The sequence below is a fragment of the Pseudopodoces humilis genome, chromosome 4, assembly GCF_049639895.1.
Source record: "Pseudopodoces humilis isolate 2021_Gansu_Grassland_sample_001 chromosome 4, ASM4963989v1, whole genome shotgun sequence".
Taxonomy (NCBI): Eukaryota; Metazoa; Chordata; class Aves; order Passeriformes; family Paridae; genus Pseudopodoces; species Pseudopodoces humilis.
Window position 1 is genome coordinate 53,241,524 of NC_142203.1, and position 24,787 is coordinate 53,266,310.

Below are 24,787 nucleotides of genomic sequence, written 5' to 3' on the forward strand. Positions count from 1 at the left end.
ATTCTGGTTTGCTTTTCCAGTAATTTCACAGTGTTTGGTTACTGCTTTATGTACTTTGTGTTTCAGTGGCGTGTTTTAAAACAAGAACAATTCCTTAAAGGATGGGAAATTAATGCTGCAGTTTGTACTATTCACTGCTATGCCTATGCAGTAACTTGGGACACAGTTACGTAGTAAGAGCTTCATAAACAAATTGTTCCTGTGAATGCAAACTCTGGTAATCCATATTACAATTACCATTAATCCAATTTTACTCTTGTGAAATATCTCCCTTTAGTTGCACTTTAAAGCTGAAACTAGAAATATCAGTCAGATGTTTCTAAAGCAGAAAAACGTAGTCATTAAATGCTTTGATGACAAGAAGTAATTCTCACAGCATTAAATCAGTATAGATAACAAAGTATAAACAGTATCATCATTCCTTATGTTGGTTATGGCTACTTTTTTAATAATTCTTCTTTTTTATTATGTTTTTCCACAGTACTGCCAGATGAGAGAGAATTTCAATATGCTGCTAAAATGAACAATCTGGATACCATGGAAAAACTGTTTAAAAAGAATGTTAATATAAATGCCGTAGATACTGTGAGTATGAAGTGCCTGACACAGATCACTGATATGAAGGGTGACTCCTTAGGGTTACACAGCTGCAAGGTGATGAGGCTGCAGAAGTGTTCTCTAGGACCTGATGAAGAATCATTTCATATGGCCGTTATGGACATTAAGATTTGTACAGCATAACTCTCAGGTTTTGCAGTAGTCAGTATATCACATTGGGAATTAAGGGCATCTCAGTTGTGCCCCTGCTCTAGTGTTTCCTCATAGCTCTTTGGTGACTGATTTCTCAAGATCTCCTCCTTTCTGAGTGGGATGACTTTACCTCACAGTCACTTTAAGACTGGATTAATGCTGCTAGCATTACAAATTTCTAGAAAGAAGTATTACTCTTTGCTTTGCGTGGAACCGTGGCAGCATTCTCCAACATCCTCTGCTTCCAGCCTGAGCTCATTGTTCAGATTTACCCTAGACACACAAGAATGCATTTCTTATGCTGACTTCAACACTAGGCCTAAAATCTGAGGATGTATACTTCACAGTAGCTAAATACAGCATTGTGTTCCACATGAGAGGTAGTTCAACAGCAGGAAGAAATCATATTAATCTGTGAGTTTTGCGTAAGTGTCCTCTCAATGGCTACATATAAATCATCTACTTGTTAGTATCAAATGTTACTTTTTCTGGGTTCTGAAAAAAATTGCTTCCCATGCCCACATGCATTTTCACCCATTGGGGAATTTAGAAGATAGTATAATGCGTTCCTTGATTTGTTTATGAAACAGACAAGGAGACAAACATGTCTTCTGAGCACGCTTTTCTTGAATATTGAGAGTATCAATTGCACTATACACTAAAAGGTCACTTAAAAATAGTTATTTCTTCCTTCTTGTTTTCCAGAAATCAGGAAGTTAAATTAAATACATTTTCAGTCAAGTAGTTAGAAACTTTACTCTATCATCCTTATATTTGACCTATAGGATGAGAGAGTTACTAGCATAGCTGCAGAATTTTTGTGCTTTGATCGATTGTCCTAGTAGGGATGTAGCTTATAGTGGCAAAGCCATTTGTTTTGTTAATGTTGATCATTTCTGCCCCTGTACCCTCAAGCCAAATAAGAAAGGCTGTCAAAAGATCAGCTTTTAATAGTACTCTTTCTATAGTACAAGAGGCTTTTTTCTGACATAAATACATGTCATAAAGAAATTTTTTATTTTGATGAATACAGTTGTAAATCTAAATTTAAGTCAGGTGATCTTTCAGAGAAGAAAAATCCAAACTGACTTTTGAAATTAATTGATTAAATCTCTTAGACATCTTTGTATGGAAACTATCAGAAACTTACGTTAAACCCAGTTATGTCCACTTTAACTGAAAGCAAAACTCTCTTGAATAAAATTTGATTCAATTTAACAAATCCCTTTTAAATATATACCACTAATTACTTTATGGAAGTCTTCCCACTTGGGAAGTGCTGAGCCCATTCACCTCTGTAAAATTACTCACTGTTTGCAAGGTGGTAACTTTTATTTACGTAGATGATGACTCAGTCTGGGAAGATGACAAACACTGAGTATATCTTCTCTGAGGGAGAAATCTTGGCTTGCAGTGAAGAGGTTTAGTCAAAAGCAAGGAGGATACCAAAAGCAAATCTAACTGTGTACATATAGTCCTCAGCTATTCAAACTACACCTACTACAACTACTACACAAAAAGGATGCTTCTTGTACTGCATGCACCTCCCCTATGCAGTATTTGACTACTTATTCCCATTTTGACATTTGAATGGAGGGACAATACTATGTAGACTAACAAAATCATTGTTTTTACAAGAATTCTCTAAGATCAATATCTAAATTCTATCCAAGGAAACAAAACAAAATGTGTAGATAAAGATCAAGTGTGAATGTTGAAGGAGAAGTATGAAATAGTATGCATTAACAGTACATTTGGTAACAATCAGAGAATTGCAAAGTCCTGACCACCTGCACAGGGAAAAGAACAGTATTACAGACCTGACAAACAAAGCTTTGCTTATTCCAGCTGAAGCGCACAGCGTTTCATTTTGCTGTTGTGGGAGGCCATATGTCCGTGGTGGATTTTCTTCTCCGTCACAAAGCAAGACTTGACATGGCAGATCAGGTAAGCTGGTTTACTTATTTTGGTTCACCTGTATAGGAACACCTTTGAAGAACAGTAAAAGTAGATATTTTTCTTGTGCTCTCAATTGTGCAAAATTAACACCTTGCAGTAAAAACTCTGGTTTCAATATCTTTGAACTGCAGATATTTATATGAAAAAAGCATTTTTGCCCTAAGTATTGGATAACTTGAATACCTGAGTGAGCACAAGCCAGGTCATAGTGTTTACTTAATTCGGCCAAGGATATTATTTGCCTTGTGTGTTCCAAGCGCACACTGCTGACTCATGTTCAACTTAATGTGCACCAGGAGCTGCAGGTCTTCCTCTGCCAAACTGCTTTCCAGGCAGTTATCTGCAGCCAGTACTGCTGCCTGGGTTTGCTCCTCCTCAGGGGCAGGACTTTGCACTTGACTGTTGAATTTTGTTGTGTTCTTGCCTGGCCATTTCTCCAGTCTGTCAATGTTTTCCTGGATGACAACACACCAATATGGTCTATCAGCCATTCCTCCCAACTTAATATTATCTTTTAAGCTTGCTATGGGTACATTCTGCCCATGATTCAGGTCATTAATGCAGATACTAAATAACATTCCCAGGATGGATGCCTGGTGGGCATTGCTTGTGACTGGCCTCCAGCTGTTCATCGCTTAGAAGGTTTTGCAGGACAGGCTTTTGGGCCACAGCCACAAATTTTGCTGAAGCCCAGATTTATTATTAAAATATTATTGTATATATAGTATATTTTACTTACATACATACATATATACATATACATATACATATACATATACATACATATATATAAAAAAAATATATATATAATTATCTATACATATTATATACCAGATACATATTCCATATTGCCCTCCAGAGTTTTCCACTGCAATTTCTGCAAATATGAAAAAGACTGATAAAGTGGAGTGAGTCCCATGAGGAAACTCTAGAATGGTTAGAAGTGCAGCACATGGTATATGAGGAGGTGTCCTAATATCCAACCTAAACCTCACCTTACACAGCTCTATGCCATTCCCTTTGGTCCTGCCAGGTCAGTGCCTGCCCCTGCTCTTCCCCTCAAGAGGAAGTTGTAAGTGCAATGGGGTCTCCCCTCTCTCTCCTCTAGGCTGAACAGACCAAGTGATAGTAGTTGCATCTCATATGATTTTTTCTCAAGGTCCTTCACCATCTTTGTGTTCCTCCTTTGGACACTCTCCAGTAGCTTTTTATCCTTGTATTGTGGCACCCAAAACTGCCCCCAGCACTCAAGGTGAAGCTGCCCCAGCTCAGAGTTTGTCCTTCTGTTTTTAAGATGTTAAAAACAGTGTTCTTCTCTTCCTATGAGAGAAATTTTTTTTTAGAGAATTTGAGAGGCGAGAACATTAGAAAGAAGCCTAAATGGAAAATTATGGTGACTCATGGAAATATAATCATTGTATATTAACACTTGCAGTGTCATTCACTGCACCCAGGGCTATCTATCTATATGGTTTCTGTAGAGAGAAAATAATTTCCAGGTAGGACTTAATCCCTCTGTCTTAAGATAGGATCAGTCCTTCTCTAGAGATGCCAGACCTTCTGTCAAAAAGAGGTCAAACATTTATCTTATACAGGTCTTGCTGTATTGCATCTAGCTTCATTTAAGTGAGATGAATCCCACTCACACTGTCAGGTGTTCATATTGCTTTTCTAAAAGCCTGCAGGTTGGAGCCTACTAATACACTGAATCAATCAAAAAGATTTAAAGAAATTTGGCTTGAGGTATTTTGGTGGTAATTTCTTTCTTTTGTCACTTTATTCAAAGCATGGCCTGACAGTGATTCATCTTGCAGCTTGGACTGGAAATCTGGATATAATGCGAAAATTAGTTAAAGCAGGTGCTGATCAAAAGGCTAAGAATGAGGTTTGTTGATGACAAATTTTTACCAACCCTAAACATATTTATGCTGGGAAAAAAAATCCAATATTCTTACAGATTCACTTCCTATTTTACAGGAAGGAATGAATGTACTGCATTTTGCAGCTCAGAGCAACAGCATTAAAATAGTTGATTATTTCCTCCAAGATCTTCATCTGAATGACTTGAACAAACCTGATGGGGTACAGTGTGTTTGTTTGTTTATTTCTTTGATGTCATGAGGCTTTTGTTTTGGGGGAAACAATCTCAGGGAATTTCAATGAATTTTAATCTATTGACAGTTGCATATACTTTTAATTACTGACTTGGATAATGGGAAACAGGTAAAAGAAACAGCCAGACGAGCACTTAGGGGCAACACCTTTCCTCCCTCTTTGTCTGTTTCAGTTGGACTGCAGACACTCTCTACTGTCCTTGCTTTTGCCGCATGTGATGCTTAGTGGTGGTAGGGCAATGGGAGGCAGAGGAGGTTGGGTTCAGTCTCCAGTGGATTCCTTTTTTTCTGCTCTTTGCTTCTTACTATTTTCCTCTGTTCCAGAAAGCTTCTTGCACGGGCTGCAGTCACCCTGTGAGTGTTCCTTCCCCTGTGTCTCCTCTCTTGTGTCTTCTTGTGTCTCCTCCTGTATCTCCGTGGTAACATAATGCATTACAACATCTCCCCTTGTGCTTCCTCCCCACAGCAGTGCCCAGCCATTCTTAAGTACATTTTCACAGAGGCATCATTTGGTTCTATGGTGGGTTAAGTGCTGGCACATCATGGGACAGTTTGGTGGACTGTGGAGCCAGCTGGAAATGTCTGTGACTAGCACAGAGCAGCCTCTGACCTTTCCCACACAGCTCATCTTCACAAGCCCCTGCCCTTATCAAAACCTGCCAGTTATGGCCAACATGTTTCATCAATCCAGAGCATAGAACTACGTGCAGCCATCCTGCAGAGGTGCCTTGACTCTCCAACAGTGCCTCACCCTCATCAGGTTTTCTGTGTTCTTATTTTTAATTTCCACACTGTTGGGAACTCATTTTGAAATGCTATGTAGCTAATTCAGATATTTTATCTTTACATGAGGAAAACTTATTCCTGTGAGGTCTGACACCTAAAGAACAAATCTCCCATATTTTTTTTTCTAAGTTTCTTGGATTTTATTGACTCAAGGGTGCAAAATTCTGAATTCTTTTTGCAAATGACAAATCTGACAAAACGGGGTTAATTTAACAAAATGTACCTTTGAAGATTTAGGCCTTGGGAAAGGAAAGATGAGGAAGCACTTTCTCAACCACCTGTTGAGGTTGCATCATAATTCTCTACTAGGTGCATGCATTCTTTTTCTAGACATGTCTATAGGCATGGTTTTGTGTCAAGATATCTTTCTGCAGGTGAGTTCATAAATGGTTTGAAAAGTTTTTGTTAGTTACAGCACCACCAGAACCCCCTATAATGTACAGTGCTAAATTCAGGCCTCCTGGATGAAACTTCTGACAGTCCTGGTCTCTGTTTCCAGAATTTGGATCAAACAAATTAACCCATGGAAATAAATCTTGCAATTTCTTTGGTGCCTGTTTCTGAGAATCCTTAGACTTATAATTGCACAGTTCTTTCGATAAATATTTTCATACTGAGAAAAAATAGGATTAAAAGATTTTGAGTGTATTTTCCACATTTTCACCATTTCTAAACAATTTTTATATATTTTATTCAGGATATGCAAGGTCTATAATCTGTTTATATACACTAAGTATATTTTTTTATTACTGCTCTTCTGTGTATCTACTATTGTGTTAAACTCCTTAGTCGTATGATATATACATTTTTATGTAGGATACACATATACATATGCATGCCATGTATCTAGTAACTAGAAGAAAAATATTTTTACTTTCTGTAACACTGTGTTTCTTTCCATAATTGTTTTCTAGAAAGGTAAAAAGCCATTTCTTCTGGCCTGTGAAAAAGGCCACATTGACATGATAAAAAGTTTGATTGCTCTGAAGCTATTTACATCTGAAAAAGATCAGGTAAATGTTTATTTTCTGCAGAAGTACAACTACAAATGTGTTTATGAAAGATTATTTTGTTTCACTGTTGTTATTATGCAAATACCTGAGTGCGCTGCACAGATGTTATGGTGATATATGGTACCAACAAACATAAAAGGATGATGATTTTTTAGTGATAAAGGGCTGATTGTGGGGAGATTCTCCATACACATTTATAATTTATGCAAAGCAAAAGCAGCATATGCTGTCTGTTAGGAGAAACGGGAAAGCCTGGGGAAAAAGGTGTCAGCCTCTGCTCTGGGACATCATATTTCCCAGGGTTTCACTCTGTCTGTGTCTGTGTGTCACTGTGTGACCAATTTTTCAAAGCTGTTTAAAAGCTTCAGGATGCAAATAAACACCTATAAATGCTTTTTCAGCAGTACCTTAACACTTCAATCTGATTGAGTTTGCTTTGACACTATATTTTAAGGTATCATAGTAATTTTCAAAGTCTGCTCTTAAATTTATTTTTCCTTACTTTACTATTTCTGGAACGAGCAAGTTAGTATTTCTCTGCATTTGAGTTATTGCAAGGACAAATACATTAGAAATTTTCAAATTGTCAGATACTGCATTAACAGAAACACTTAAGTGAGAGCTCAGGAAGTGATGTTGGTTTTTTTTGGTATTCTGGTAATAGTTTAAAAGCTGCAGTACCACCCAGAACTCTGCTGTGCAAAGCAGTTTATCAGCAGAGATTGAAAGATAGTGTTGTCCCAGACATCTAGCAGGTTAAAGGTGACAACAGTACCCGGAGGTAAATGCTGTGGTCCTGCAAATTAGGTAAGAAGCCAGGACAGAAACTTATCTCCTGGGTCACCAAACCAAGTCACACTGTAACCATCAGTGGTAAGAAGGATTCCCACATCTTCCCACTCAACGCTGTGAATGAAAAACTATTCTGGGCTCTCATTTTTTCTGAGAGTTGGAATTCTTCTGATTTTTTTAGCCATTTTTAATCTATTTTGTATGCTTGTGTTTTCTTTTAGTTCAAAACCTGCTGCTCTGCCTGATGTTGTTAGTTGCTCTTATTTGCTTTTTTCTGTTTTGTGTTTCTTAATTTCCTGGAAAGAAATTGCACTGACCATGACAGAGATCAAAGATTGCAATGTTGATATCAAAGCCATGACAAATTTCTAAATGCTGACCTAGACTTTTTTATTTTTAAATCAGTGGTCTCAGGGGCTCAGTGTAGTACCCAGCCTTGTGGGAACCAGTACCTGAAATTTTCTTCTGATTCATTTGTTAGGAGTTAGAATTTCAGATCTTTTTGCTGGTATGCACTGAAATTTTCAGACAACGAGCTAGGTCAGCAACTTTTGGCTGAGTCTTGTCACATGCTGTGTGTAGCTGCCTTCCTCTCCTTGTATGTAAGAGAGACTTGAAAGACTTGAGAGACTTGAGAGACTTGAAAGAAAGACCAAAGGCTTTGTGTTGGTTTTAGTTAATGTCTTTATTCTGGGTTTTAAAATAGGTTATTTAACATTTTAATTTCAAGGAGGGAAACACGGCATTGCATTTAGCAGCCAAAAATGGTCACAGTGAAGTTGTAGAAATTCTGCTTGAACAATGGGAGGAAATAAATGACCTCAATCAGGTAAGTACACTAAACTATTGAAAGAAGTAAAGTTAGAGATTTGAAACATTTTCTGAAAAATCAAATTTGAAAGGAAGAGATGTGGCACTGAGGAGACTTCATTAGTCTTGCTGGTTTCCTAGTAATTTTGCAGCCTGTTTTTTTGTTCCTTGTCCAAGAAATCAACCTACATTAACTCCTTCAGTGTCTTCCTCTGTCCTCTATCCCTTACACACATCCTCCGCTGCATTTGGCCAGCCCTTGCGTAACTACTGGCAGAAGAGGACAGAGGAAGGCCTTAACCTCCCTTGCTTTCTGTCATCCAGCACTTTTAGCCATGTGATCCCTTTCCTTTTAACAGCTCACTTTTAAGCTTTTCTGGTGCTTTTCAGCCTATTCATTGAGCCAGTTTGACTTGGATACCAAGCAGTACCATCACAGTCACCTTGGCAGAGGGGTCTCAGATTGGTATCTTGTCCTCTGAACCCAGTTGCACAGAACTGGCTGCAGACACTGCCTACCCAATTTGCTTTCCCAGGTTAGTGTTGGTGAGCTCAGCCAGCATATTCAGCAATTAGCTTGGAAGGTTGTATCCCTTAATATAATAATAATAATAATAATAATAATAATAATAATAATAATAGTTAATGCACTCTTGAGCTTCACTTTAAGGCTTAAACAAGGAGTGGAGGAAGGAAGTGCACAGTAACTGCTCATGTCAGCATTCTTGCTTTGCAGAGGGTTTGTGTCTCTTCTGTCTCTTCTGTTTCTTCTCTCAACTTTCTGGAACAACCCGGACAAGGTAATTTCCTTTGTTGCGGACTGGCATGCACACTGTGGGAACCTGCCATGTGTGTGGCTTATGATTTGTTCTGCTGGGCCAGTGGGAAAAATGAGTAGCTCCTACCCAAGGCCCTTCTCTTCCTTTATCAGTGACACACTGATGAGTTAAGAAGTCCCCACTTATCCCACTTGTCTGCTATTTTCAGCTGTGCTGTTGTGGGGCACACAAGCCTCTTTGAAATGTGAAACCCTCTGAAATGTGGAGCCCTTGTGTTTCCAAGGCTTTTCTAAGAATGTTGGTTCTGCACACAAAGCTTGTGCTGCTTGTGCCCCTGTCTTGGCATGGCTAATGGTGTGACCTTCCTGTCCAGCTGGGGATGTTGTGGTCTGGGTATGAACAGATCTCTCCTCCCATAGCACAGGCAAAGTACTAAAATGTATTAAGTTTACCAGAATAATTGGGATTTACTGATTCTTTTGTTGAAATACCAGAGTAACTTCCATTAAATTTATGAAATTTTATTCTTGGAATAGTTTTCTGTATTGTAAACTTTACTATACATCTGTCCAGATAAATATCATCTGGATATCCAAATAAATATCATCTGGACTGCTGGTGAGTAGCCATGACATTCAGGAGCTGGATGAGCCTGGTGGAGCATACTGTAGGTGTTTTGTGTCTCGGTATTGTAGTCACACGTCTTAAATTGGAACAGACATTTTATCTCCTTTGGTCTAGAATGGAGAAACTCCATTTTACTTGGCTGTTGAAGGAGGTCATGAAAAATGTGCAGAACTCTTACTGGAGGCAGGGAGTGACATCAATGTTTCAACTCAGGTATGTACACAGTATCCCTCCTAGTGGGATATACTGTGGAAAGGACCTTACTAACAAAGGATATTTTCTCTCATTTTTTTTTTATGAAATGGGGAAAAAAGTAGAATGGAGAATGTAGAGAGTACTAACAAAATAAAAGCAATGTGGAAGAAAAATAGCATTAGCTTTATTTGATAGAGTACTGTGGTGGAGCTTTCTATTTCCTGTATGCCCACTGGTACAACATGTGACTAGAAAATGTAACCAACTAGGATAACTGAAAATCTTCCTTTTTGGCAGTGTATGTGACTGATCTGATGACAAACTTGCTCTCTGCATCTGATTCCTGAGCTGCAGTCCAACTCATACCTACTGAATGGCCTCGGCTGGCCTGCTGCAAGAAGTTTATGATTCCAGCAGAATGAGAGCTTGTTTGTTTAAGCAGAAATATTTTGGAAAAAATAAATTTTAAAAGTTTATTTTCTATTAATTTATTTTCTACTGATTTATTAACTGTTCTATGGTTTACTGGCTAATGTGGCTGTACATGCTTGGCAAGGGTCTAACAAACTAGCTGAGTAGGAGACCTGTTGGCAATGTTGTTGTCCATGCCACAGTATAGATGATGATGACGATCTCTTTTTTAAGAGAAGTTGGGTGGGGCTATGAGATACTGATGTTCTTCAGTGTGTTTGTTGTGATATAGTAAAAATTTCCTTCACTGTTGACAAAAATATCATGCCAACTGCTGATCCACTTCAGTTTGTATCATTTTGTCAGAAGGTTTTATTGGTGGAGGGGATATGAAGACAAATTTAAATGCAAGATTATTCTGTATTTATACCTCTCTTTCAAATTGTTTTTTTCAGCAATAAAAATACAAGGTTTTTTGTCTATCAAATTTCTTTCAGAACAATAGTAGTGCTTTGCAGATTGCAATTCAAAATGGACATCTATCCTTGGTTACTTTTCTTATTGATAAGAATATTGACCTGGTTCCTAAACCTGAGGTGAGTGTTTATCAGAATATCTCTACTGCTCTTGTCCTGTCTTTCCATGGAAATTCTGACAGCTGAATGAGATTGAGCAGCTCCTTGTATTTTTTCCTACACACATTATTACTTGGTTTCTCAAGGTCGGTTAGCAACAAGTACAGACCAATAGAGAAAAGGCCCTGTTGCCAACCCAGTGAGTGCCTGAGCAGGCTGGTGCAGTGCAGAATAGACATGCCCAGGCTAAGCCAGGCATTCAGAGAAGAGCAAAGTGCTCTGCTTGAACTTAGTGGTATTCTGTGGGCAAACAGTCAACATGATTTTAAATAAAGATAACTAAAATGTAAATAAACACTTCAGTGCTTTCACCCTCTGCCGGTAAATGACCTTCAGTGCCTTCAAAATCAGCATGCCAAAATTCTTTGTGATTTAAAAAGAAGTATTTATATTATCCAAATCCTCTCTCAGTTTAGATATTAAAGATATTTGAGATTTTCTATGAATAGGTAATTATTTTCCACTTCTACAGTACAGGATGAAAATAGAATCTGGACTTCATGACTTATGCCATGATCTTTGGCCTCTTGCAGAAAGCTATAAAGGAATAACAATTTATGATGTGTTTGAAATTATTTAAAGCTCAGGCAGTTGTAGTGCTGTTTGTTCTCATTAGCTTTCTTTAGCAGAAGCAAGTCAAAAGTTTTAACTTACATTTTGAAAATGTTTCCATCACAATGTTGCATAAGAGCTTGCTTTATTTTTCTGTAACCCTTAAGAAATGGCTGTGGTTTATAAAGACGCTGAACTGGAGCCTGGAACCATGAATGATACTGGTATGGAATTATTCTTTAGCTGTTATTTCACAAAAATCTGATCAGTCACAGGTTCAACATACAAAGTGATCTTACCAACCTAGTGTGGATTTTGACTTGTGTTGCATCTGTGCCCTGGTTATATTAATAAAAAATCACTCAAATAAAACCTCTGTCTTACTCGCTGTAATTAGTCATATTTTATAAATATGACAGCAAGTCACTTTAGTATGAAGAGCACTTCCAGCAGCAACACGTGACAAGGAAAGTAGTTTTACTGTTAAGTAAATTTCGACATCAGTTTGCAGAATGAGTCTGTCTCCAGGCTATTCAACAAAGGGCAAAGCCACTTTTCTGAGGGAGCAAGAACATTACCCTAATCTCTCTGTTGTCAGGATAGCAGCACATCCCAGACAGGAACACTTAAGAGGGGTGTCTTGCTCCATTCCTAAGTGGTGGCACACTGATGCATACCCCATGAAATCAGCATTTCCAGTCTTCTGAGCTGTATGTATTTACCCACTTCTGTGGGTGTTTCAGGACCAGGCTACCACCTCTGGTGTAACTCCACAGATCCAGCTGTGTTTTCTGCAGCCTTGAACCTCTGCTAGAGCATGTCACCTTTGCAAGAGGTGGGCTTCAAGTATAACCTCTTTCTTGTTTGCATGAGTTTGTATTAATATACCCAAGTATAACAATTTATTATTTTCCCTCCACAGCAGAAGAATTCCCCTCTCCATTTAGCAGTTATCAGTAATAATCTACCAGTAGTAAAAAGCCTTTTGGATGCCAGTCACGACATAAACTCCTTAAATCACGTAAGAAAAGCTGGGAATTTACACAGCTTTATTGGTAAAGGGGAGATTATGTGGGTTTTGCTTGATTTTTTTTTCCTTATGAGCTCCTCCTCCTTATGAGGGTACAAAAAAATAGGAAGGAAGAGGCAGTTCCCTCCTAATCTTTTTGTGTGTGTACATATATATTAGTCACTGGTACATGCTGTGCTAATATTGTTTGAGCAAGATAAGGACAGCACAATGCTCAGAAAATGATCTGGTAATGTATTGTTCAAGTGTTATGGTTCAAGTGTAATAAAAACCAGAAATGTCTCACTGGTATTGGCTTCAGAGGGAAGCCCACTGCAGAATGTCCTTTGGCTGGAAAAAAGTTAATTTATTCCTTAAAGCAACCCACCACGTGCAGTGTTTTAGACCTGTGATCCAAACAGTGCTGGTAAGACAGTGCTGTTAAAGCTGCTGCTGAACAATGCCTGCACAGCATCAAGGCCTTCTCTGTTTCACACTCTATGCCCCCATGTGAATTGACTGGGTGCTCAGGGAGCTGGCAGGGGACAGAACTGAGCAACACAGCAACAGTGAATGACAAGGTCACAGGTCTCTGTGATGCCATCAGTGAGCACACTCAGCTGTTAACTGAAAGGATGCTGGTTTGAACCCATCCACAGTTCCTTACCATAACCAGGATTCTTTTGCCCTGCTTGGTGTCTGTGTTTTTTGGAGGTCTGGTTGTTGTCCAGTTTGCTGTAGATCAGATCAGTTCACTGTAGATTGTATCTACCACTGACATGGGCCATACTTTGATGCTGTCATGTTTCATCTCATTTTTACTGTACAAAACCTCCTATAATTGTTAATGACCATTTCTGGTTTTGCTATGTTGCCTATCACTTTGTAGTACCTTGCCTGGCAGAGCAATGATAAGAGCACTGGTTTTTGCCTGATCTGGTGGTTTTGGGCCTTACAATGCCACTCTCTGTGAACTGACCATCTCATGGAGAACAATTACAACCACAATTACGCCTTTTCCTCTCCTTCCTTGGACAGGCACTTCATTGAAAGAGGAATGAATGGCATTTGTCCCTGCTTGCTCCTCCAGAACAGGTCTCTCCCACCTTCTTGTAACACCACTCAGTTCCTTGAATATCCTAAAATAATCACACTGTTCATGGTAGTGTGTGTTGTGAGCATGGTTTTGATTATTGTGAGTAATAATTAACAGCTAATTGGGAATGCCACACAGGGATTTCCCAGAGGCAGTCAATTCTCAGGTAGCATCATGTATGGAAGGAATTGGACACATGCCTGAGGCTCTTACTGTCTCCAATGGCTTGGGACTTCATGCCTTAGGAGGAATGTAGCCCCAAGTAATTTATACACCATCTGAAGGAGGGAAGTCTTTCCTGCCCTGATGAAACTAAAAGATTTCCAGTGCTGTGTTGGATCTGGCCCCTGCCTACCGAGCTGACATCCAGTGTCCCCAAAAGAGAACGAGGGTTTCCTGGTCAAGGAGCATGCAAAGGGACATGAGAAGCTCTGAAGACACCATATGGACACTGAAAACTCACTTAGTTGGAGGTATCACACCTTTGCTTAGAGACCTCACCCTCAAATATAATAATTGTGCCTGTATTCAAAGAGAGATGTGGAAGTAGATGTTGATTTGGTTAGAAAGAGAAACAGCAGCTCCTGCTGAGGGGCAAAAGGGGGAAGGTTCAAAAGAGGCAGCCTGGCCTGCAGCAGGACAGAAAAGGGAGAAGACAAGAATGACAAGAGAGACAAAACTACCTGGTGTCCATCTCTGAATGACCTCATAGGCAGGCAGCAAGTATTCATCCATCAGCAAGGTAAACACACTGCTACCTGGCTGCTCAGTGTTGAGAAGGTAGGGAAGCCTAGCTGCTGGGGTCCACCTCTAGGAACAAAGGGATTGACAAAGGGATCATAATGTTAGCGTTCAGGAACACACATAGTCACAAATGATTATATGAAGGTGCTTTATTGAAGAGCTCTGGGTGTCAGGGGTACACATACCCAAATCTGACCCCATTTGGTTTTGAGTTGAACATGCCTTATACTCTATTGTTATGCAACTTACATAGTAATTATTAAACTTACATTGTTCTATTGTATGCATTGTTTTTACCCAAGCGTGGATTTCTTGTGATCCCCCCCAGCCCCCTAACATTGTTCCTCATGTTCTTTAAACAATAATTATATCTAATCACATCTAACAATTGTATAATTTATCATACACTGACTACACAGGTGCAGTTTGACCTGATCTTTAGCAAGCACAAGTCCTAACATTTCCCAGGGCTTACTTTTCCCAGGGCTTTCCAAATCTAACTTTCTTTCTTAGTCCCCAAATTTTCTAAGATTTTAAGACCTTTTACTATCAATAACAGAGGCAGCCACTCATAGGTCTCTGAAGATGGCTTTTACTGAGCATGAACACATAGTGTCTCCTCAAAGATGATACTGCAAACCAGCAAGGCAAGTAAACTTCCACAGAAGGTATGCAGGATCTGGGAGAGTGGTGGTAGAGGGGAACTGCAGTGATCTGGCCAACAACTAGGTCTCCAAAAATCTCAGTGACATCTGGTGCCCATGGTCCATATGGCAGAGAATTGTACAGAGCTCACATGGTCCCTGACCATGATAGACTCCAGGAATCCAGCTGTGTACAGGCTGGCCTGCCACCTGTGGCACTTCAAGGAGAATCTTTCTTCCCACTCACCATCAGCCCTACATCTCAGCTGTGGAAAGACTGTCCCAGCAGGCCTGTTGAGTCCCATTTGGGCACTGTGGCTCTCTGCTGGGGAAATGCAGCTTGCTCTCCCTCATGACATATGGAGGTGCTCCCCATGATAGGAACAAGGATGAGTCTTTGGGAAATCTGTGGTTCACCCCTTCCCACTGTTCATTTTATTGCTAGACATTAATTTATACACATTTTTGTGGACGACAAAGGGTGCCATTTGTGGCTGGAGTAAAGTATAACGACAAGACTTTCTGGTCACGTAAAACAGAGAATTCTGTAGATTCTTCAACACATCTTTTAGAAATATTTTGTTCTTTGTCTCTAGCTTGCCTGAAGTTGCCTACAGTACATACTTAAGTATCCCCAGATTTCTCCAAGAAAGATAGTAGGGTGTATGAATAAAAAAATACTTTTTATTTATGGGAATCAAAAAGTAAGGTAAATACATGAGATTGTGTCATCATAGTGTAACCTGCAAAATTAACTGATAAGATTTTTTAAATGGAGCCCTGAGCCTGGGGTTTCTCCATGTGCAAACCTTTAATTAAGGTCTAAAGGCAAAAGAAGTTCTCCAACCAGACCTACATGTAATGTAAATTTGCAGTGTCAGAGAAGCACAGGCACAAAACATTCAACTTAGAAGGATAATGTGTCCCAAGAAACATACTAAGGAACATTCCCATATATGCAAGGCTTCCACAGTTACTCCATTATTTGCTGCTGCACTTCATCCACAGCTGTCTGGATTTCTTACTCTAATTTCTGTAAAAGAACAAATAAATACATATTTGGGTATATGTAGCTGTGTAGAGACTATACAACCCTCCTTGCAGACTCAAAGATTTACTTGAAGCTGAATGCGATTTTAGCTGTATTTCTTGTTAATTGTTTGGCCTTGTTTAATGGTTTTGGTTTGGGTTTTTTTGTATGTGTGTTGTTTAAGGTTCACTGAACCCATTATGGAGCAGGTAGACTTCCATTGTGTACCATCATTTTGTGGCAGAGCTGACTAAAAAGCTCTGTTGTGGATGTGGCATAATGTGCTGTTGAAAATAGTGGATATCCAGTTGTCCTGGCATGAATTTCAGCAGGGAAAAGGTTAGTTGAGAGGAATATATGGGTGTGGGTTGCCAGCCACATGAAGAGCTTTGTCCAAAGCACCTTGCTTTAAGAGGGAAGAGAGAGAGTGAGCTTGTAGGTTAACAGTACATTAGAGGGGCATAGCAGCAAGTCTTTCCTAAGCCAGCAGGAACTTCTGCCTGTTTTTTTTCTGCAGAGATTCCATATACTGTCCTGTCTGAAACAAAACCAGCAGATCACCCAAAAGTTACATGATTTCCCTCTGTTCAGTATTTTCTCACCAAGGTCACTTCTTATTGTGAATCTATTTTAGATTCAGCCTGTGAGGATGCTGCTTCTAGGAGCAAGTTTGAATAAATGCATTTATTTGGTGTCTCTAATTCCAGAGGCAGGAAACCCCTCTACATCTGGCAGCTGATCTTGGCAATGTGGAATTGGTGGACGTGCTGCTGAAGTCAGGCTGCAATCTCAAGACCATAGAAAAGGTAAATTGTGTTCCTCACACGTGTAAGGATTACATGATTTTATTTTTTGTTTATCACCTTCCTTACAGAGGTGCATAAAGCACATGTTGCAAGTTCTGTTTGCTAAGTAAAGCTAACTACAAAGGAAGTCTTTTAATATTGCCATACCAGTAGCTGGCAGAGACCTGAAATGGTTTTGGTGAAGAGCTGTAAAACTCGTAAGCTCTGTGGTTTGAAGAAGAAACCCTACTTCTAGAGATCTTTCATAGAAAAAGAAGGTCTAGGCTTGCAGCGGGGAAAATAGCTTGTGGCTGCTTGTACTGTGCACCTGCAGCTGGGCTTGTTGCCAGGAGAGATGCAGCTTCACCTGGTGCAGTGATGGAGAGCTTGCCCTTTAGCACTCCAGGTCATCTGAGAATCATGGTGACATTCCAGATCCATTCAGGTGGATACTTAAACCCTGAGATGATGTTCTGCCTGGAAAGAAAGAGGCAAAAATGACAACGGCTGGAAGAAGTACCAAAGCAAAGTTGCTGGGGAAATGCTTTTGAAAGGAGAGAGTACCAAACCCAGTATTTACAAATCTTGCTAAATTACTGCAAGATTGAGTGTCCCCTTTTACACTGTTACTACTTTTCTTGATATTCTGTATGACTGAGTTGAGAGATTTGATGTTTAATTATGAGCAAAATCTTGCCCTTTTGTAACTCTAAAAAGTAACTTTCCTGCACAAAACTGTCCTGATGAGAAGTGAAGCTTTATGGATTAGGATTGTCTTGTTTTGCCCTAGCCTGATATGCGGCCTGGAGCTCTGAGTGTGAGTTGCATGGTTGATATGTTTTGAGATGCTGAGGTAAGATGCTACACTGTAGTTAAGCCTTGCCATTTGGAATCATGCCTACACTTGACAAAGGGCTGCAGTTCTCGTAGGGATCAACCCAGCAGAAGATCTTGTCCACTTTAAACAGCACCTTAGCCACTAGAAAATTTTTTCAACCTATTTGTATTCCAAAGGCAGACACAAAAAATTCCTTATTGCCTATGACCTTAAGCACCTGTAAGTCTTTGGGCGAGGTAGTGCTGTGGTATTACAGGAACACTGATATTGCTCAGGACTTGTTACAAGACTTTGGCTCTGAGCCAGTACAAGTTCTGGTACAAGTCACCTTTCTGCTTTGGTTTTATTTCTTGGAGTAGCTTTTCCCTTGCCTATTTCCTGGATGATCCCTGAGACCATGTCACTGCTGGGAACTTACGCAAGTACAGTGGCCTTTTGAACTGAATTGGTGCTGAGATGCCAAAAATGTCACTGTCCTTGCTGAACAGTAGACACGAAGAAAGGGAGCCTGCTTCAATTGCATGGTATTTTCCTGGCCTCCATGCCCTGGCAGCAGGAGTACTCAGTCTCCAGAGAGTGCCATGCATCTGTTCTTGTCAGAGGTCAGGAAATGCATTATTGGGAGCTCTTCATCTCATTGGCAGATTAAACTATCTTTGGTTGTGAGTGGTGGTGCACAGAGAGCTCCCCATGTGCAAGACTGCTGTGCTACATGTGCATGCAGGATGCCAGCAGTGTCTGCACCAGCCCAGGTGTACAGAAACAGCTCCTTATCCACTGCTCCTCTCGCCCTCTGTCAAATGCTGAGTATCTCTCCAGAGGGAAACCCAAGAAGCTCTCATGGTCTCTGGACTCTTCACATATAAAACATGCCTATGCCTAAAAGATTTAATGAAATGTATGTTTCTTGGCTTCCAGTGTGATGCTCTTCCAAAAACAGGTTAATTAGAATGATCTTGAGTAGAGCCAGGAGCTAGAACTCAAAGAGTGTATATTAGGGAACTTTATACTATCTGGAGAATGGAAATACCTTATAATTTAATTTAGGAATCTTATAATTAAGGGATTGGCTTCTCTTAGATCTCATTTTCTAGAAATGCCTAGCACTTGTTATGTGGAGAACACTCTGAATATTTAAATCCAAGGCAATTGCACTCAGTGCAGATCTGCTGAAAATAGATAATTGCAGAGAAATCCCTTTAGAGCCACCGTGATGCCTGTGCATTGAAGTGCTGATAGGAGACATGGGTTCAGGTAGACTGAGAAAACCTCTGCAGCTGGAATTACAGCAATGGCTTTTAATAACCACGGCTCCTTCTATACCATTGAAGTATCATCCTACAGTTGTGCTCCTTTCAGCTGTAATGAGAAAGTGATTTTCTGTTCATTCCATGAGTCATTTTCTCTTACCATCTAAAACAAGACACAGGTTTGCCCTTTAAGTTGGAGATTTCCAACTTATCCAGCCTATTCATCTGAAATGCTAGTTTAACTGTAGCATGGGAATGGACTGTATTTGTGGTAGTTTGAATGTGGAGGCAGTGACAGGAACGTGCAAGCTGGTATAACATGCAGCAGTCTGAGTGCAGGTTTCTGAAAGCAGCTGTACCTCACCAGAATTTTTTACTGGGGAATTTAGTGTGGAAGAAAATGTACCACCTCAGGACTGAGGGGATACAGCTTATGCAGAGCATAGAACTTTGATTGTAGTTCCCCAAAAGCCACAAAATTGTAGTAAATATATTTTCCTGGAAAAAAAAAGAAAAGAAAAAAAAGGGATGGGGCTCTGTAAAAAGTTCCTGTTTCTTCTATGACACGCCCAAGATAATGTTCTGATTCACTGTCTCTGCTTTTAGCATGGAAAAACTGCACTAGCCACAGCATCAAGGAGCCATCATGCCCTCATTGTAGATATGATCATTAAAGCAGAAAGGTATTTTGCCATGCAACAGGTAAGAGGCATTTTTCATTAAACACAAGATAACTCAGGGAAAAGCCAATTCTGATTTTGAAGTGCCTTTTGGTTGAGGTGGTTCCTTTTGGCAGGCAGGAAGATTAGCCTTGATGAACTAAAGTTAGGATTGGGAATGGGAAAGCCTCTAGCCCATCCAAGCTTTATTCCTGACTGGCTGTAAAACTGTAAGCTGATTTTACCATTCTCCTGCCTTGTGCTCTGCACATAAAGGGATGGAGAGACATTCTAAGCCAAATCCAAACTGTACCACCAGCATCATGGCTGGGATAACATGGATCCACATTGACTCCTGGATCCATGTTTAAAGGTACAGTAAAATCTGCAGTTGAAAAATGGGAGTGAAGATGTCTGTGACTCCTTTGCAAGAGCTCAGCTACTTCGACAGGAGCTCCCTCTTCTGTTCCTTGTGTGTTAACTATAAAATTAAATAAATGAGACGGAAAAGAGCTTCACAACAAGTGTGAAGGACATGGCTTAGGTTGTCTGAATTTCACACTTTCTTTCCTTACTTGTTACTTAAATGTACACTGCATAGTGATGGGCCTCTCTAACAGGCTACAACTAACTGCCATATCATTTTGTGACTTCATTCTCACTTCTGCTTCCTGCTGAGTTAGCCAAGTGTATAAGCATACTGATCCCACCTGATACTGAGCAGGTACAGAAATTAGCCAGTTTTACCACCCCACTCCTGTCCTCAGTGGCCAGATCCATGACACTTAATGTTATAGGGCTGGTAAATCACAGATCTAGATTAATTACTGAAAAAATGCCTCCATGAGCACTCTGTATTGTGCATTTGATTTGCACCAGTTCAACTGGAATTGTCAGGTACATTATTGTTTCTTCGGCTTAAAGAGGAATTAGAAGTAGTCTGTTGCCACAGAAGACATGACAAGTCTGACAGCAGTAAGCCCATAGTGTTCTTAACCTCTTGGCCTTGTTCATTGAATTTTCTGAAGAGAAGAAAAGGTGTCAAGCAGATGCTTTTCTGCAGAAGCACCAGAGATTTTGGGAAATACAAACATAAGTGTTTGTATCCTGTTGGCTGAAGCTGAAAGCGTGGCCTTTGGAACAGCTTAAATCTTACACCTATGGAATATAATGTTGTTCAGGTTGTGTTATACAGGGAACTACAGCATTTTGAGCCATTATTATAAGGATTTTTGTTACATTCAGCTAACTTATCATTCTTGACAAAACATTAGCTACAAAGGGAAATGTCATGTAGCTGAGAGGAAGGACACATGATACTAAAGTGTGTCATGTCTCTGTTTGCCCTTTTCTCTATTTATCACTTCTACCCAGCCCTTCCCTATTATTGTCCAGGCTGGTTTTAACTGGATATGAGGGCAGCTGTTATTATCCTAAGCTGTTACACCTTGCCATTGCCTCAAAACACATTTAGTAGCTAAGAGAAGCTGTGCTGCTACAAAGAGTTTTTCTTGTTTGCTTGAGGTTTTTTTGTTTTGTCGGGGGTTTTTTTTTGTTTCTTTTAGTTTTTTGTTTTGTTTTTTCATTAAACATCACAAGGAAAGGATCTAGTCAGAGACACCCTGAAGTTGTCCTGTAGAATGTCCTAAACTTTACTTTGCATGTATCAGGAAGCATAAAATAAAGTATGTATCAGATGAATGAAATCAAACATACATGACAATACTTAGCTACTGAACTGTAACTTATTTTCTCTGTAAGTCTCTTGTAAGATTGGGAAATAATTCTGCTGTATTTTTCTGAATTTAATTTGGAATGAAGCACTTTATGCTTAGCATTTTTAAAATGTGGCCTACTGCCATTTCCCTTTTTTGCTTAGTATCTTCTTTGTCATCCTCTATCAAATTCATACAGAATTTTTTTCCCTTTGATGATTGATTTGAAGCAGGACTAGTACATAAACATAGTGAAATACAGAAATAGCTGGAGCTCACCTAACTAGGAATGTTCCTGGGCACAGCTTAGCTAGGACTGAATTCACTGATTGACATGGTTTTTGCCAAGGTGCCCAAGGCTTGAGGTAACCCCATCACTCCTGTTTCAGGTTTGCCATGTATACAGCAGCAACATCACTTTTAATCTGGAGGGTAAAATCCATGTAGTTTTGGTGTCTATCTGATCTTATTCATGCAGGAATGAAACTAGATCCATGCTCAACACAAGAGCATGTTGGTGATTAGACACTTTGCTGAATGGGGGTCCCCATGAAAAACCTAATGGCTGATGGTGCCAGCAAAAGACCTGGAAGTCCCCACTTCAGCCAAGTGAAGCTGACAGGGCAAAGACAGGAACAGTTTGAGCAGGTCCTGTTGCCAGTGGTGCCTACCCTCTCTCTGGGGAGAGATTAGTGCTTTGAGAAGCAAGAAAAATGGGTGAGAACTGAGCCTGAAATCCAGCTGTGTTCTAAAAATGACATACAGACAGAGCCAAGCAACACAGCAGTGCTGGCACAACAGTTGCTGTTACTTTGCTTTTATGTATCAAGTAACAGAGAAAGTGGCTTATTTTGCAATTAGCAATATACAGCAACAGACACTGGAACTCTTTGTTTCAGTTCTGTTTCTATGAGCCCTTTACAGGGCTTTACAGTTCATTTAGAGGCACTGAGCAAATCATCTGTCAGCGGCTACAGCTGTACAGGACACTGCTCACTGAGCAAAGGTTCCCAGCTCTGTTACAAAATTTATCATCTGCTTTCTTTTTCAGACACATCTAGCTCATAGTGGTAATGGGTCAGACTTCAGCGTGTCCTTCAAACAAGATCACAGTACACAGACCAAGCAAATCCGTTCCTGCCTTTGGAATTTAGCATACAACCAGTTAAAACCCCGTGAATGGAAAAAACTGGCTGTATTCTGGAAGTTCACAGATGAACAAATTAAAGCTATTGAAGAACAGTGGACAGGTAACAATATCTGAACATAATATATAGAAGAACCCCACATGGTGGTGTTGCTTTTTAAACAATGTATCACTTAGTGAAGGGGTACAAGCCTTGTCTCCGTTTCCTGGGAAGTAGTGCTGTAGCAGTACAGGACACTTCTGTTCTCCCTCTTGGCCTGAAGGAACCTTCCTCTTTGAGGATCAAAACTAGAAGCCATGAGCATCATAGAAGGTTCTTGGGGGTCATGTTGCAAGTGAGGATCCAGAGAACCTCATGACACAGAACAATTCTGCTAATGCTCTGTCTGCACAGGTGCTATGAAACAGGAATTTCTGGTTTCAGGCCTCTCAAGTGCTGGGAAAAGAGTACTTCTACAGCACATATTGTACTTGTTACTACTACTCCAGGGTATATTTCCACAGCTTGGGAAAAAATGAAAGGAAAAATTAATTTTAACATATATTAGGTGTTTTTTATGTCTTAAGAGTAGTGTTAGGATAAAACAAGTTTTTTAAAAAAACTTCTAAAAACTTTTCTAAGCTTAAGTCTTCATTTTTTTGCTAGATGTGAAAGGTGGTAAATGAGTAAATTTGAAACCTCTTGGGAGTTTTAAAGAGCAAAAGCACAAAATAGTGTTTCCAGCATATTGAACAAATACTTTGTGTATTGCATAGGGAAAAAAAGTTACAAGGAACATGGAAACAGAATGTTGCTCATCTGGTTACATGGTACCTTGCTGTCTCATCAGAATCCTGTTAAACATCTGTATGAAGATCTGGTGGAGGCAGGATTTCAGCCTTTAGCTGGTAAGTTGATGCAGAGCACATTACAGTGTCCTCTGTGAGACTGCAGTGATGTGTTGAGGTCCCTGATGGTGCTGGGAAGCTGTGGCCAGGGCAGGGATGGATTTCTTCTTTTCCAGGACTGCCCTTCCTGAGGGTGAGGCTGATTGAAAAAAAGCTTTTATGTCAGGCTTAAGATTTCTAAAGAAAGACATGCGCAAACTTTGCTTCCCTCGTCTGTCCTGCACACGTGATTAAATTGTGACTGGCTGCTCTTCAGTTAGTGTGACTTTGTGCAAAGCAGAGCACACCAATCAAGTATTTTCTCTTACTTTACAGAGAAGATCAGAGCTTCAATCAGCATTGGCATGGACTCCAGGAAATGTGTCATTTCATGATCATCAACAAAACACGGCATATATGATGGAATTACAAGCCAGATGGAAAGTGGCTTTCAAATATCTTTTTGGGAAACAAAAAACCTATTTTGAAGTTGTACAACTTTTTCCACCCTAGAAGATTTTGCATTCCTGAAATGGTTACTTTTTTCTCAGATGCTTGCTATACAGAAATATAAAAAAATTAAGAGCAAATGGTTGACTGGTAGTTTGTAACTGCTAAGCAAGACTCACCAGTTACAATTTCTAACCTAACACTGATAAAGTAATTTGGTATTGGAACTGCAAGTTAAGCTACTTGGTGTTTGGTGTGAAATGTAAGTAAGATGTTTTCTATAAGAAAAGATTAAATTTAATATGTGGAAGTTATGTGTACAAATCAATTAACACTTGCAGAAATAAGCTGGCATCTGGCCTCATTTAGGATTCAAGTTTTTATAAATTCTTGCTAGGATTATAACAAATCTTTCTACTGCAGCATTTGATTTACGTAGTGAAGAAATACAAAAATGTCATGTGTAAACACCACGTGTGTCTAGCTGCAGAATTTTCTATCACGGCATGACCCCAAAAGAGCATCCAATATTTAATACTTAACACATCTAGCAATTATTTGCCTATTTCTTGTTCATGTCTTGAATTAATACTTGTCAATGTCCTGCTGAATATGTTCAAATGTTTTCTTATTACTGGCTATATTTAATTCTGAAAAATTATGTAAATATCTATCTTTTGTCTTTTCTTTATAACATAGCAATAGTTTTATCATGTAATAGAGGAACTGAATTGTCTTTTCTGTTTGCATATAGCTAAAATTATTCTGTGCTGAATCCTAGTGTTTGTACTGAAAAGGTGATCTGTATCTAGTCTGAAGTGTTATTGCAAACTGCCCTCTTGTGTGCAACCTTCTTTGACCTGGCTGCAGAGCACCCCAGGAATACGAAGAACACGCTTGGTAAACCCTAAGGTTTTGGAATTAGGGATCTGAATGATCCTAGATGCTGGGAACCCTACAGTATTCATCAAGTTCTACAACATTAGCTTGGAAAATTAAAATGTTTAAGAATTTGATGGGCTGGGTACCTCATTTAGCCTAAATTGGACCCTGGGGGTAGAGGATGCCACCCTGCTGGTTTCCATTTAAATACACTCTTGTAGGATATAATTAAGGTGCATGTCAACTTA

General features: G+C 39.6%; 1 protein-coding gene across 2 annotated transcripts; it reads left to right on the top strand.

The window, feature by feature from the left end:
* The first annotated feature begins 528 nt into the window (after positions 1-528).
* On the top strand, positions 529-24,288 carry ANKDD1B (ankyrin repeat and death domain containing 1B). 2 transcript variants are annotated; one of them, XM_014252204.2, is made up of 14 exons: positions 529-585; positions 2,599-2,697; positions 4,496-4,594; positions 4,687-4,791; positions 6,524-6,622; positions 8,145-8,243; positions 9,745-9,843; positions 10,734-10,832; positions 12,346-12,444; positions 16,654-16,752; positions 19,426-19,521; positions 22,245-22,443; positions 23,097-23,228; positions 23,544-24,288. In XM_014252204.2, exons 1-14 carry the CDS (start codon positions 538-540, stop codon positions 23,600-23,602), a joined length of 1,431 nt encoding a protein of 476 aa, XP_014107679.2. In that variant the 5' UTR covers positions 529-537; the 3' UTR covers positions 23,603-24,288. The 2 variants fall into 2 exon arrangements, with proteins under 2 accessions (XP_014107679.2, XP_087910345.1); XM_088054219.1 differs by lacking the exon at positions 19,426-19,521.
* Positions 24,289-24,787: the final 499 nt, after the last annotated feature.